General features: G+C 34.5%; 1 protein-coding gene across 1 annotated transcript; it reads right to left on the bottom strand.

Moving 5' to 3' along the window:
• Positions 1 to 4,922: 4,922 nt before the first annotated feature.
• Positions 4,923 to 10,345, bottom strand: LOC147761396 (uncharacterized). The gene is made up of 7 exons (XM_087014635.1): positions 10,258 to 10,345; positions 9,442 to 9,519; positions 9,147 to 9,292; positions 8,596 to 8,760; positions 7,814 to 7,860; positions 5,374 to 5,436; positions 4,923 to 5,043 (listed from the first exon to the last, which is right to left on the bottom strand). Exons 2-6 carry the CDS (start codon positions 9,501 to 9,503, stop codon positions 5,404 to 5,406), a joined length of 453 nt encoding a protein of 150 aa, XP_086870761.1. The 5' UTR covers positions 9,504 to 9,519; positions 10,258 to 10,345; the 3' UTR covers positions 4,923 to 5,043; positions 5,374 to 5,403.
• Positions 10,346 to 13,481: the final 3,136 nt, after the last annotated feature.

Below are 13,481 nucleotides of genomic sequence, written 5' to 3' on the forward strand. Positions count from 1 at the left end.
GATTACCATTATACAAGTTACATCTGCTTCTTTGACAACAGTGTTTTATCTATTTATTTATTTATTTATTTATTTATTTATTTATTTATTTATTGTTATTTTATTATAACTTTGTATTTTTTAAAAAGTTTCGAGATCGCTAATGACATTTGAACAGCAGGAATTTTACAAGCTCTAAATCGAGTTAGAATTGAATTAGAAGCTGTGTCTATATGTTATATTGTGGTAAAGACGGCATCAGGTCTAAAAACAAAATTATCAAAGCCGTGCTCATACTCTATTTCACTTGTAATATGTGGAGATTTCAATCAGAAAGATTGACTTTCCGAATAAAACATCCCTTGTGTGTTACATTACATTTTGATGAAAATATTAAAATAACTTAAAAATCATTGACCACATAACAAAAAAGTTTTAAGTGAACTTCTTGAGTAGATTTCTTTAATTTACGTCAGTTTTACAACAAGAAGCAAACAAACCATATTTTGTTTTCATGAATATATATTTTTTCAACTGTAACCCGTATTTTTTGTCATTAAATGACTAATTCATACTTCGGATATTTGAATAATCCTGTTTTGGCAGGAGCAAAATGCACTTACCATTGGTATCTAGTATCAATATGTCAGACAATTCGTCTTCTGTCAGCACCCCGTCTCCCGTAAAATCAACCATTTCAAAGAATGCACGAGACCAAAGCGGCTTAAATGTGGGATACTTTTTGGTCAAAAACCTCAGCAGTTCACTTTGTGTGACTTCATCATTGTCTACAAAACGGAAAAATATTGAGCATTGTCGGTTAAGCATTACTTAATTCCATGGATTCGTACAATTAATATTTCAGAGAATGTTAAATGTGTTCACAGTGTCGCCTTATATTTCATACTGTAGCTTATTGAGAGCGCAATTAATATTAAATTTTATTCAAGAATTTCCACCATCTCAGTGCTATGAATATTAGCAAAGGTTGTGGTCAGTGACTTCATAATTCCAGGGTTATTTGTGAAAAATATTATAAATTATATCACGATTTTGGTTTGGTTGCAACGTTTAATGCTAACTTACTGGTACTATAAATACATATAGAAATTTCGGCTATGTTGCAGTGTTATAACCATTACAGATAAGACATACTGCGTTACGAAAGTGACACGCTGCAACTTACGATCAAAGTCGGCGGAAGCCATGACGGCAGCCCATTCCAAAATAGTGATAATATCGTCATCATTAGTGTCCAAATAATCGCAACCCATCCTCCCAATCTCCAACGCTGTTAACTGAGGTTTTTCCTCATTTGTGGGAGCACAGTGACTAAAATAAAGTAAATTAATTCAAATAATCTTTCTGCAAGGTATTTGCAAGTATGTGCTGTGTTCAGTATGTACGTATGTTTCATTTCAAATGCATCCTTTTGATTTTGTGTGTCTTGCACAACCATCCTGTGTTGTGATTGAATTTCGAAGAGTTGAAAATCATGCCAATGGGTTTTAATAGACAGACCCCTGAGTGCCGAGAGAGAGAGAGAGAGAGAGAGAGAGAGAGAGAGAGAGAAACCGAGCATGAGCACAAGGGCTTACATTTTCGTAGCCATGGAGACAACACACACAACCACGATTATCAACTTCAACTTCATGCTGCAGTTTGGTGTACTTGAACAGAAGTAATTGATACAAATATGAATATAATTTCAAAACTCACTTGTTGATGTTAATGTTCAAAAACGCAATGGAGTAGAGCTCTCCGACCCAAATATCCACAAAACAGGATTCGCTCGAGTCTTTTTATGAGAAATTATAGTGAGAGCTAAGTCAGCTGCTAACATACGGGTATTTTGATGTACTCTACAAAAGGTGAAAGTACACTGTAAATGAGTCCTTGAACAGTTTCCACTTGAAAAGTGTTTTATTAAGGCGTTTTTGTCCGTCTTGGGAGAAGGAGGTAGAATTTGTTTCAGTCAAAAGGATGTTTTGCTTACGTAAAATTGTGTGAGAACAAGTTTGCCCTGTTCAAGACAAACAAATATAAAAAGGAAGTATTGACCCTTTATATATATATATATATATATATATATATATATATATATATATATATATATATGGAATTTCCAATAGCATTTGATAAGGTCACGTACGACAGCTGCCAGCATCACTTAATTACATGTTAAAAAACCCATGGAGCCAACAGACAACATATAATAAATCAACAGAAATAAATTTAAATGCAGTAGCGGCACATCTACATTTATATAGTATAGCATCATGAATAGCGGAAAATCAAGACATTCAATCACTCTGTCCTTCCATGGTTTTATTGAAACGTCGTTACATCAGCAATTTGATATGGTTTGTGACAGATGTCATTTTGCACCTGCACAAAATTGTCCCTGGTAACCAGTAGTAACTAAAGACATATCTCTGCCAGTTTTGAAGATATAAGGAACGAAAAAGTTGTCCAATTCAGTTCATGGTGAAAAATAGACCAAAGGTCAATTTGAAGGTAACAGTTAGATTGCCAATATATATCTTCCTATGCAAGTTCAACAGTAACTATAGTTCAATAGTATCTCTACCAGTTTTGGAGATATTAGGGAAAGAAATCTTGCAAAAGTCGGTTCATGTTGAAAAGTAGGTCCAAGGTCAATCTCAGGGTCACATTTAGATTGCCAGTATATGACTTCCTATTCAACTTCAATAGTAACTATGGCCCTATCTCTGCCAGTTTTGTCGATATAAAGGACTAAAATGTTTTTGGAGTTACGGTAATTTGCCATAAATTCCTTACAGAAGAAATTAATTGAAATAAAGAAAAGGGACGTGAGACGTGCTCAGAAATTCCAGATGTTCGAATTTAATGAAATTAATTTCATTTTTTACCATGGCGGCGGAGCCGGCGGACGAGACAGGTCGGGACTTAAACCATGCGTATCGCCAGCGCCTACGCTGGTGGTAAAATAATAATCCATTTTGCAATCTTAAAGTTTAAAATTGAAAAAACATCACAAGATTCCCTCTAAAAATAATCAGAATGAAATAACACCCATTTCATGGGCTTATTGGAGTTGTCTAATTCCAATTATATGACCTCAAAAATAGACAGTACTTATACTGGTTTGGCGTTTTAGACATTTGTATCAAAAGACGTCGACCTTTGTCATCAAATATAACTTAAAACATTCTTTGTATTTATAACATTTTAAAAACCTCATTATGACTTTATAAGAAGTATTCGCAAATAAGATTTTAAGGTAGTCCTCACCCTAACCTTGAATAAATTTTAAGTAGTTAGCAATTGCTATCAAAAATGAACGATTTCATTTCAAAACTTACTTGAATTCTCACCAGCGATGTACATCAGTGGCGATCTTCGACTTAAATGTCAACTAGGAACCCCCTACTGTTGCCATCAGCACAATATGGGGATTTTTAAAGCTTGAATCGATTGCGTAATGTATAGTAAGACATGACTGACGCCTGCCGTTTTTAAACATATACACACGTAATTGTGAAAAGCAAAATCTTTTTTGATCAGGAAAGGAGGACGTAAAATGGCAACGATACCGGCATTAGTGTTTGCAGTGTTAAAAGCGTAATTGAAAGTTTGACAGATAATAAATAATCACCTAAAAACATATAAGCGCCATACACGTCTACCAGTATCTCACGCTTCACAGTTAGCACGAAAAATTACACATTCGACACTAATGTGAAATTCATTCAATTCACTGTGTTAGGAAAAAGTTACTCAAATTTTAAGCCACATAAATCGTGTTCCATAATCCCTCACCACAAAGCTCGTGTATATTGATTTCATTTGATGAACTCATTTAGTATTATATCTTTCTCAATAAAGCGGGGTAAAGGGATATAAATTTGATTGATTGTGTTATCGCCGTGGTTTCGTCTGATATGACCGTCGGGTTCTGCTTGAAACTGAATGCGATGTATTCACAATGCCCGAGTTCAGTTGAGCGATGGCGTAAAAAGTTGTGCAATACAGAAATGTGCACAGCTAGTGAATAACCACGGAAATACATATATATCGATACATATCTGGTGAAAGCGCCCGCTCTGCAATACGACAGAGGGTATAGTTTGGTAGAAAAAAGAGCCAAGGGTCGGGATTTCATGTGCTGCTGGGATTAGCAAACCTGACATATGATCAAGGTGCTGCACTAATGACTGACAGGTGTAGACAAGCGTATTTTGCGTCAACTTCAAGGGGAAATTTCATTTTAAAGAAAAGGATAATTTTTTCTTACGTTTTCAATGTGTGCTAGGAATGCTTTTTTAAAGAATTTTCTGTGAATACGGTTTTCACAAAACTTCGTGCCGGGTTCCTTTGACTCTTTGATTCCAAAGTTACATGAATAAACTAGAACATACATGAACTGGAGTGTGCAATGCAGAGAAGAACCAATCCCTAAATAATATGGACCAACTTCGCTAAGTTCTTTATGAAAAATGGGACAATGTCCCACAAAACAAGATTGTTACGCTTGGTGAAGGCTTGTTGCGCCGCCTACAGGAGATAACTGTAGTGCGCGGTAAACACACACGCTATTAGACACGTGACCGTTAATAAGCAAATTCTAATGCCAATTGTGTGTAAATTTGGTGATATTTGGTGGGGTCTTTTTAATTTAACAGACGCTGCTTTACCTCTGTGGAAATCACAGTGATATATAGATATTTTCTCCGCTATTTTGAATTTTCTGAACGATTAATCATGAAAGTTATGTTATTTGGAATAAAAAGCAATGTTTAGAACAGTTTACACCAGTGACGTGACCATTTGTTAATAAAAGCACATGGAATTGGGGTCGGATAACCTTTTTGGCCAATGTTGTATGTGTATTAGTAATATGTTTGATTATAAGGTTTATTACAAAGGGATATAATAACAAAGACTTTTAAGCCGCCAAACTAGATTTTATTTTTGTAATTATCAGTAAATTGCCCAAGTGGTATTGAACAAAATATTCTTAAAATTAGTGGTGATTCTCTATAACATCTTCCTGCCATGATGTCTTCTTAAAAACAGGAACTGAAAAGGAAAGAAATGATGTTGTATAAACAAGTATATTACCTAGATCAATCTAATGATACACAGAGGTGTCAGTCAAGTGGCTCAAAATGAGAAAAAAAAAAGCATTTCCCCAAAAACGTGTTACATTGACGCCCATCGTCTGTTATTGAATTTGTGTGAATGCATCGCATCATTCGTCTTTTAGACCATGATTATTAGGCTTTTGGGACTTCAGCCTAATGCTGTTTACGTAATCTACTGCATGAGTAAATATTCCGACAAATATATATGTATTTATCTATACCTGCGCATAGACCAAATTCCATGAGTCACACATTCAAAACTTACAAATTTCATGGCAAGTATTGTGGTAGCTATTTACTCCAGCGTAGGGTCGTACTTTTTCAACATCTGAAATTGATTAAACTTATTGAGTAACAGTGGATATGAACGAAATTTTCTGGGACACTCATCATTATATAGAAAAACATTATTCGTCAGATGGCAGCACTGTGCATTCAACCGTCAGGACTGCTTCTTTATAGTGTAGGCAAAAGTCATTAGGATTCCCCATAGGGGAATACTATTGTTTTTGGTATTATTATTATTATTATTATTATTATTATTATTATAGTTATTCTTATTCTTTCCCCGCGTTTTTTTTCGCAAAAAATCTGAAATAATTTACATAGGTAGCCTATGGAAAGAACATGCCATAGACCCAGTTTCAGTGACCTTGACCTACTTTTCAAGGTCACACGGCTTTTGAAGGCAAAATTTGTAAAATTTGAAATTGTCATTAGGCCTTAATAATAATAATAATAATAATAATAATAATAATAATAATAATAATTTATTAGATAAAATTGCAACCCTAAGGTTGAAGTTGTACAAAGAATGTTTAAAAGAAAAATTGACAATAAACTTTAAATTATAAAACAATAAATTATTCTTAAAATACTACAAATTAAAAAGGCATCCATAATTACTACAAGTTAAAAAGGCAATAATTAATAAAGGAATTTTTAAAACGTTCCGTCTTCACTTTTGGTTGTAAGAATTTGGTGTTGTTTCGTAAAGGGCGGGTGTTTCTTTCAGGCAATAAATGACTTAACTTTTCACAATATTTTAATTTTGTATAAAACCTCTGATACAGCAAATGTCTACGTTTGTCTAGGGTGTCAATGTTACAAACTTTTAAGGCATCATCATAACTGAAACCCGGGCAAATAATCCTTAAGGCTCTCTTTTGAACTGATTCTAGACATTCAGATTGCGCAGCAGTCAGACCTGGTCCCCATACTGGACAGGCATATTCTAAAACTGATCTTATTACAGACTGGTAAATAGTTAATAAATCTTGTATGTCCAGTTTTGCCCTCTTTAGCTGTCTGAGATAAAAAAAAAAAGCTTTAAACATGCCTTAGCATACATGGTTTGGATGTGTTCAGCCCACTTGAGGTCTGGGGTTAAAATAATACCAAGTATCTTAAACGTTTTGACCTTTTCTACACGTTCACCATCTATTTCCAATGTTGCTATTGTAAGATTACAGTTCTTGGTAAAATTAATGTCCATCAACTTAGTTTTCTTTACATTAAGTTTCATCTTGTTTTGCTTGACCCAGTCAGCCAATTGGTCTATTGCTTGTGGTAGATGCGGTGTTTTGCCAAATTTGCAAATTTCGTAAATGGAGGTATCATCGACAAACTTAATGTCTGAATAACAAGTTTTCAGGTCATTAATCATTGCAAGGAAAAGAATGGGACCCAATTTAGTGCCCTGAGGCACTCCCCCCACTAGCTGAACCCAATCAGATTTAAAGCTACTGCATTTTACTCGTTGCAACCGTTCGCAAAGGAAGGAATAAATATAAGCCATATGGCTAAGTGCCTTAAAAATAATGATACAGAGCCAAATCGCCACATATTGACCTACTTTTATGCAAGTAGGTCAAGGTCAAGGTCGCTTATGGCCAAACGGGCTCAAAAAAGGTTTGTTTCCGAGATCTCAAAAAACCGGAAGGCCCAGAGCCCCAATCATAGTGGCAAATGATGTCCTATATATTTATCTAATGTTAGCTGTAAATTGGTAGCGACTGCTTAATTATTTTTTTTAATAAAGATTTTTAAATATTTATGACATTGCAGAAATCTTGAGTTTGGCAATTTCTCCATGAAACACTGATTTTTGGTCATAGCATGCTATAGTAAACTACCCCAAACATATTCCCAAAACCCCCAAATCAAATGTCAAATTTGACCTCGACCCTCATTTTCAAGGTCATTCGGCTATTTTATGGAGAAATATTGACGTGGGCTAAAAGTGATGTTTTGTTGACCCCCCCCCCCCCCCCCAATTCGCATATGCTCTTTCAGAATATGGGATCAAATTTAACCCATGACCTTCACATGACCTTGTAAGAGCATTTCCACGCCTATTTTGCAGGGGAATCCTCCGCCACTGGCTTTAGCCAATTGCAGTCTAGTCTGAATTTTCTGTCCAAAAGTGGCAGTCTTTCGACATGTTTCTGCTGTGTGTCAGGTATTTTATTTATAAATAGTATAATGAACTAAACAAACGTTTTATATAAGATACATAGCTCCAACATGCTTAATTTCAAAGATTAAAAATGTTGTTGCTTTCAAAGCGCCATACATATGGATACAGATATGGATACGGATATGGTCCTACAAAGTAGTGAGTACAAACTAGTTTTTTTTTGTCTATATTCGTACTCGTACTTCATCGCTTGCGAAACCTCCCTCAAATTAAAACTCAAACAGACCTTTTCACACGCCTCAACACATTCCTCCTCTTCTAACTGGCCATTGCCTGAAATAGAAACCAACAGTCATTTTATGGGATGTCGGATAATTCAAGCACATGTCTTCGACATTTAAGTTTTATGATATACAATATGACGAACCATACATGATTATAACTAGGATAATTCAGACCTGTGTGTAAAAAAATTATTGGCTCCTGTGGCTGATTACCATAATACAAGTTACATCTGCTACTTTAATGACGGCATTTTTTGTTTATAACTATGTATTTAAAAATAGTTTCGATATCGCTAATGAAACTTGAACGGCAGGAATTTTACAAGCTCTAAAATGAGTTAGTATTGCTGTTAGAAGCTGTGTCTGTATGTTATAGTAAAGATGGCATGTGGTCTAAATACAACGTTATCAAAGCCGTGATCATACTCTCTTTCACTTGTAATATGTGGAGATTTCAATCAGAAAGATTGAATTTCAGAATATAATATACCTTGTGTGTTACTTTACATTATGATGAAAATATAAAAATAACTTTGGTATCGTTGACTAAATAACAAAAAAATTTTAAGTGAATTTCAATAAAGAAGAAAACTTGAGTGGTTTTCTTGAATTTACGTCAGTTTTACAACAAGCAGCAGAAAGCCCATATTAACCAACAGTTAATTTGTTTTAATGAATATATCTTTTTTAAACTTAAACTCGTATTTTTTGTCATTGAATGCAGATTAACTCATACTGCAGATGTTTGAAGAATGCTGTTATGGCGGGGGTAAAAAGCACTTACCATTGGTATCTAGTATCAATATGTCAGACAATTCATCTTCTGTCAGTACCCCGTCTCCGGTAAAATCAACCATTTCGAAGAGTGCACGAGACCATAGCGGCTTAAATGTGGGATCCCCTTTGGTCAAACTCCTCAGCAGTTCACTTTCTGTGACTTCATCATTGTCTACAAAACGGAAGAATGTTGACCATTGTTGGTTAGGCATTGTTTAATTCCATGAAAATGTTCAATGTGTTGACAGTTTCGCCTTATATTTCTCACTGTAGATCTAGATTATTGAGAACTCAAATTAAATGTAATTTTATAAAGAATTCCCACTATCTCAGTGCTATGAATATTAGCAAGGGTTGCTATCGGTGACACCAAAGTAATTTATTGAAGGGAAATTTTGTGAAAATATTATAAATTATATCACGAATGTGGTTAGTTTCCAACGTGTAATATTAACATTTCTTGTATTAAAGGAAGCTTATTTTATAATAAATGCAGATACAAATTTCGGCTATGTTGCGGTGTTATAACCGTTACAAATAAAACATGCTGCAACTTACGATCAACGTCAGAAGAAGCAATAAAAGCTGCCCATTCCAACACAGTGATAATATCGTCATTATTAGTGTCGGCGAAATCGCAAACCATTTTCCCAATCTCCGCCGCTGTTACCTGAGGCTTTTTGTCATTTGCAGGAGCACAGTGACTAGAATAGTGTGAATTATTTCAAATAATCTTTCTGCAAGGTATTTGCAGGTATATGCTGTGTTTAAGATGTATACGCATATTAAAATGTCAAGAGAGAGAGAGAGAGAGAGAGAGAGAGAGAAACCGAGCATGAGCACAAGTGCTTACATGTTCGTCGCCATGGAGCCAACACACAGAACCACAATTATCACGTGGAACTTCAACTTCATTCTGCAGTTTGGTGTACTTGAATAGAAGTTAGATATCAGCTAAATATAAGAAAATACAGGGAGACCTGTTAATAATTTCTAATGTTTTTTTTTAATGAAAACAACTGTCGTTTTGGACAAGAAACGAATTTTCCTGGGGTAAACGACGATTTTCCCATACTTACCAATGGTTATTGAATCTATTCCGTCAAAGTAAGTCCACGCTATTTTTTTCATAAGTTTGTTTGTAATAATCTCGTACATGTAAGATTTGGATACATTTGAATCTGTATAGATAGGAAATGGGTTTAAGACAACTTAAGTCCCACATAACATTTAACGTAATATTTACCATAGTGGATACCAGTAGAAAACTTGAAGGGTACCATGGTCTTATATATCACAGGAAATAAATATCCCCGAATTTAATCAATGATAAAATTAGAACAAATTAAAATACCCTCAAATAACTAGAGAATGTTTAAAATGGTACAAAAACAATATCGCTGACAAAATGATCAGGTATCATGTTTTACATGTAGGTATGACTAGATCATGATCATAAAAAATAAAGTTAGAGGTTCGATTGAACCCAAGTGTTCATATAATTCTAAAGCTAAAGCTTTATAATTCTAAAGCTGTAATATTACACAAAGGTGTAACAAACGAAATAGGTCATAAAAATGTAATGGAGCAATTGATGAAAATATAAATGCTATGTCAATACAAATAATCGAGCAATCGATAGAAACATGAATATAATTTCAAAACGTACCTGTTAATGTTAATGTTCAAAACAGCAACAACTTGGAGTAGAGATCTACGACCGAAATATCCACAAAACAGGCTTCGCTCGAGTATTTTTATGAAAAATTCTAATGAGAGCCACGTCAGCTGCTCACATACGGGTATTTTGACGTACTCAAAAAAAGGTAAAAGTACATTGTAAATGAACCCTTTAACAGTTTTTGTGCGACGTGACTGTCCGTCTTGGGAGAGGGAGGTCGAATTTGTTTTAGTCTGAAGGACATTTTGCTTACGTAAAATTGTGTGAGAGCAATCTGTTTATCCTGTTTAAAGCATACAGATGTAATTAGGAAATTCTGTCGAGTAAAAAGGAAATTCTGTCCTGTGTAAAGCATACAAATATATATATATATATATATATATGGAATTCCCAATAGCATCTGATAAGGTCACGTACGACTATTGCCTGCATCACTTAATTACATGTTTAAAAACCCATGAAGACAAAAGACAACATATAAGAAATCAACAGAAATACAATAAAAAGCAGTAGTGGCTCATAAACCTACCAGTATAGCATCATGAAAATCGGAAAAAACAAGATTGCTCAACCCTTCCATCGTTTAATTGAAAAGTCGTTACATCAGCACTTTAATACGGTTTGTGACAGATGTTATTTTGCACCTGTACAAAATTATTCCTGGTAACCAGTTTTCCTGGAAAACCTGTTTTTCGTTACTATACAATTGACCATAATGTATTTCATACATATGAATATAATAAAAAAAGCATTTAATCATGCTGAGAAAGAGTTTGACTGGTGAAGTCAAAAGTGTTTGGACGAAAGCAGTTAGTGTAACTGAACAGTTTATAATCTTTTTTACATGTATATTACAACACTACTACACAGAACAATTTCTATCAGGTAATGTATTTAAGCCAACTCACTATATTTTAATATTTATGAACAATTAGTAGCCGTTTGTACTGGACAATTTCTTCTTTGAACGCGTGAATTATCTACCTTTTCTCTGATAATATCTTCAAAATAGGAAGTGAAATGAAAAAAAAACTGAATGAAACAAGTCTATTTAGTATCAGTGTTTGCAGTGTTAAAAAGCACTGTTATATATTGAAAATCTGACACTATAAAACACCTAAAACACTTAAGTGCCATCGAGTCTACCAGTATCTCTCGCTTCACAGTTAGCACGGAAAATGACACATTCGACACTTATGTTAATTTCTTTCAATTTACTGTGTTAGCTACTCAAATTTTAAGCCACGTAAATCGTGTTCCAAAATCCCGCATCTTTTTGACCAATGATGTGTGTATATTAGTAATATGTTTGATTATGAGGTTTACTACAAAGGGATATAATAACGAAGACCTTTTAACCACCAAACTAGTTTAATTTTTTAATAATTAGTAAATTGCTCGAGTGGAGTTGAACAAAATATTCTCAGACTGATGATTCACTATAATATTTTCCTGTCATGAAGTCTTCTTAAAAACGCGAACTGAAAAGGGAAGAAATGATGTTCAATAAAATAAGTATATTAACTAGACCAACCAAATGGCTGAACATGCAAAAAAAAAGTGTTATACATTGACTCTCATCGTCTGTTATTGAATTTGCGTGAATACATCGCATCGTTCTTGTTTTAAACCATGGCTATTAGGCTTTTGGGAGTTCAGTCTAATACTGCATACGTTAAATATTCCGACAAATATCTATCTATTTATCGATACACAAAATAAAGGAGTCACGCATTCAAAACTTACCAATTTTATGGCAAATATTGTGGTAGCTATTTACTCCAGCGTAGGGTCGTACTTTTTCAACATCTGAAATTGATTATACTTATCGAATAGCAGTGTATATGATCAAATCATCATTATACAACATTCATTTTTGAGTTTGCTGTCACAAACGGCTTTAGTTTCCGAGTATTCATTAAAAAAGTGTGATGTACCTATTCGTCAGATGGCAGCACTGCGCATTCAAACATGCTAACCTACAGGGTTGCTTCTTCATAGTTTAGGTAAAGATCATCTGAATTTTTTCCAAAGGTGACATGTCTTTCGTATTTACATGTATCTGCTATTTGTCAGGTACTCAATTTCTAGTATTGATGAGCTAACCAAACGTTTTATATGAGATACATAGCTCCAACATGCTTAATTTCAAAGATTAAAAATGTCGTTGCTTTCGAAACGCCACCTATACGGATATGGCCGTACTTCGTTAAGTACGCGAAACAGTCCTACAAAGTAGTAAGTGCGCACTAGGTTTTTGTTTATATTCATACTCGTACTTCATCGCCTGCGAAATCTCCCTAAAATTAAAATCAATCAGACCTTTTCACACGCCTCGACACATTCGTCCATTTCTACCTGACCATTACCTGAAAAAGAAACCAACAGTCATTTTATGGGATGTCGGACAGTTCAAGCACAAGTCCCCACACTGACATTTAAGTTTAATGATATAAAAGAGGAAGAACCATGCATATTATTAATATGACTTAGACGAGTACTTTTTGACATAAAATGAAAACTAACTCATACTTCAGGTATTTGAAGAACGCTGTTATGGCGGGGGTAAAAAGCACTTACCATTGGTATCTAGTGTCAATAAGTCAGACACTTCATCTTCTGTCAGTGCCCCGTCTCCATTAAAATCAACTATTTCAAAGAGTGCACTAGACCATAGCGGTTTAAATGTGGGATCCATTTTGACATTAAACTTCAGCATTTCACTTTGTGTGACTTCATCATTGTCTACAAAATGGAAGAATGTTGAGCACTGTTGATTAAGCATTGTTTAATTCCATGGCTTCGTACAATTAATCTTTCAGAGAAAGTTCAATGTGTTCATAGTTTCGCCATACTTTTCATACTGTAGATTATTCTAAAATACCCACTATCTCAATGCTATGAATATTGGCAAGGGCTGTTGTCAGTGACTTCATAATTCAAGGGTTATTTGTGAAAATATTCTAAATTATACCACGAATTTGGTTATTATGCAACGTGTCATGTTAATTTTCTGGTATAATATCAAGTTTATTTCAGAAAAAATACAGTGACAAATTTCGGATTTGTTGCGGTGTTATAACCGTTACAGATAAGACATACTGCGTTACGGAAGTGACATGCTGCAACTTACGATCAATGTCGGCAGAAGCCACGACAGCAGCCCATTCAGACACTGTGATAATATCGTCATTATTAGTGTCCGCGAACTG

Source organism: Lingula anatina, chromosome 6 (genome assembly GCF_051362555.1).
Source record: "Lingula anatina isolate TDL-2025a chromosome 6, LinAna3.0, whole genome shotgun sequence".
Lineage (NCBI taxonomy): Eukaryota > Metazoa > Brachiopoda > Lingulata > Lingulida > Lingulidae > Lingula > Lingula anatina.

What these genes read in the sequence shown, in the direction of transcription:
- LOC147761396 (XM_087014635.1), bottom strand. Translation starts at nt 9,503, where the DNA reads ATGAAGTTGAAGTTCCACGTGATAATTGTGGTTCTGTGTGTTGGCTCC. An exon ending in ATTGATACTAGATACCAATG is followed by an intron (nt 7,861 to 8,595) that starts GTAAGTGCTTTT and finishes TTTCTATTTCAG; the next exon opens with GCAATGGCCAGTTAGAAGAG. An exon ending in GTGTTGAGGCGTGTGAAAAG is followed by an intron (nt 5,437 to 7,813) that starts GTCTGTTTGAGT and finishes AATCAATTTCAG; the next exon opens with ATGTTGAAAAAGTACGACCC.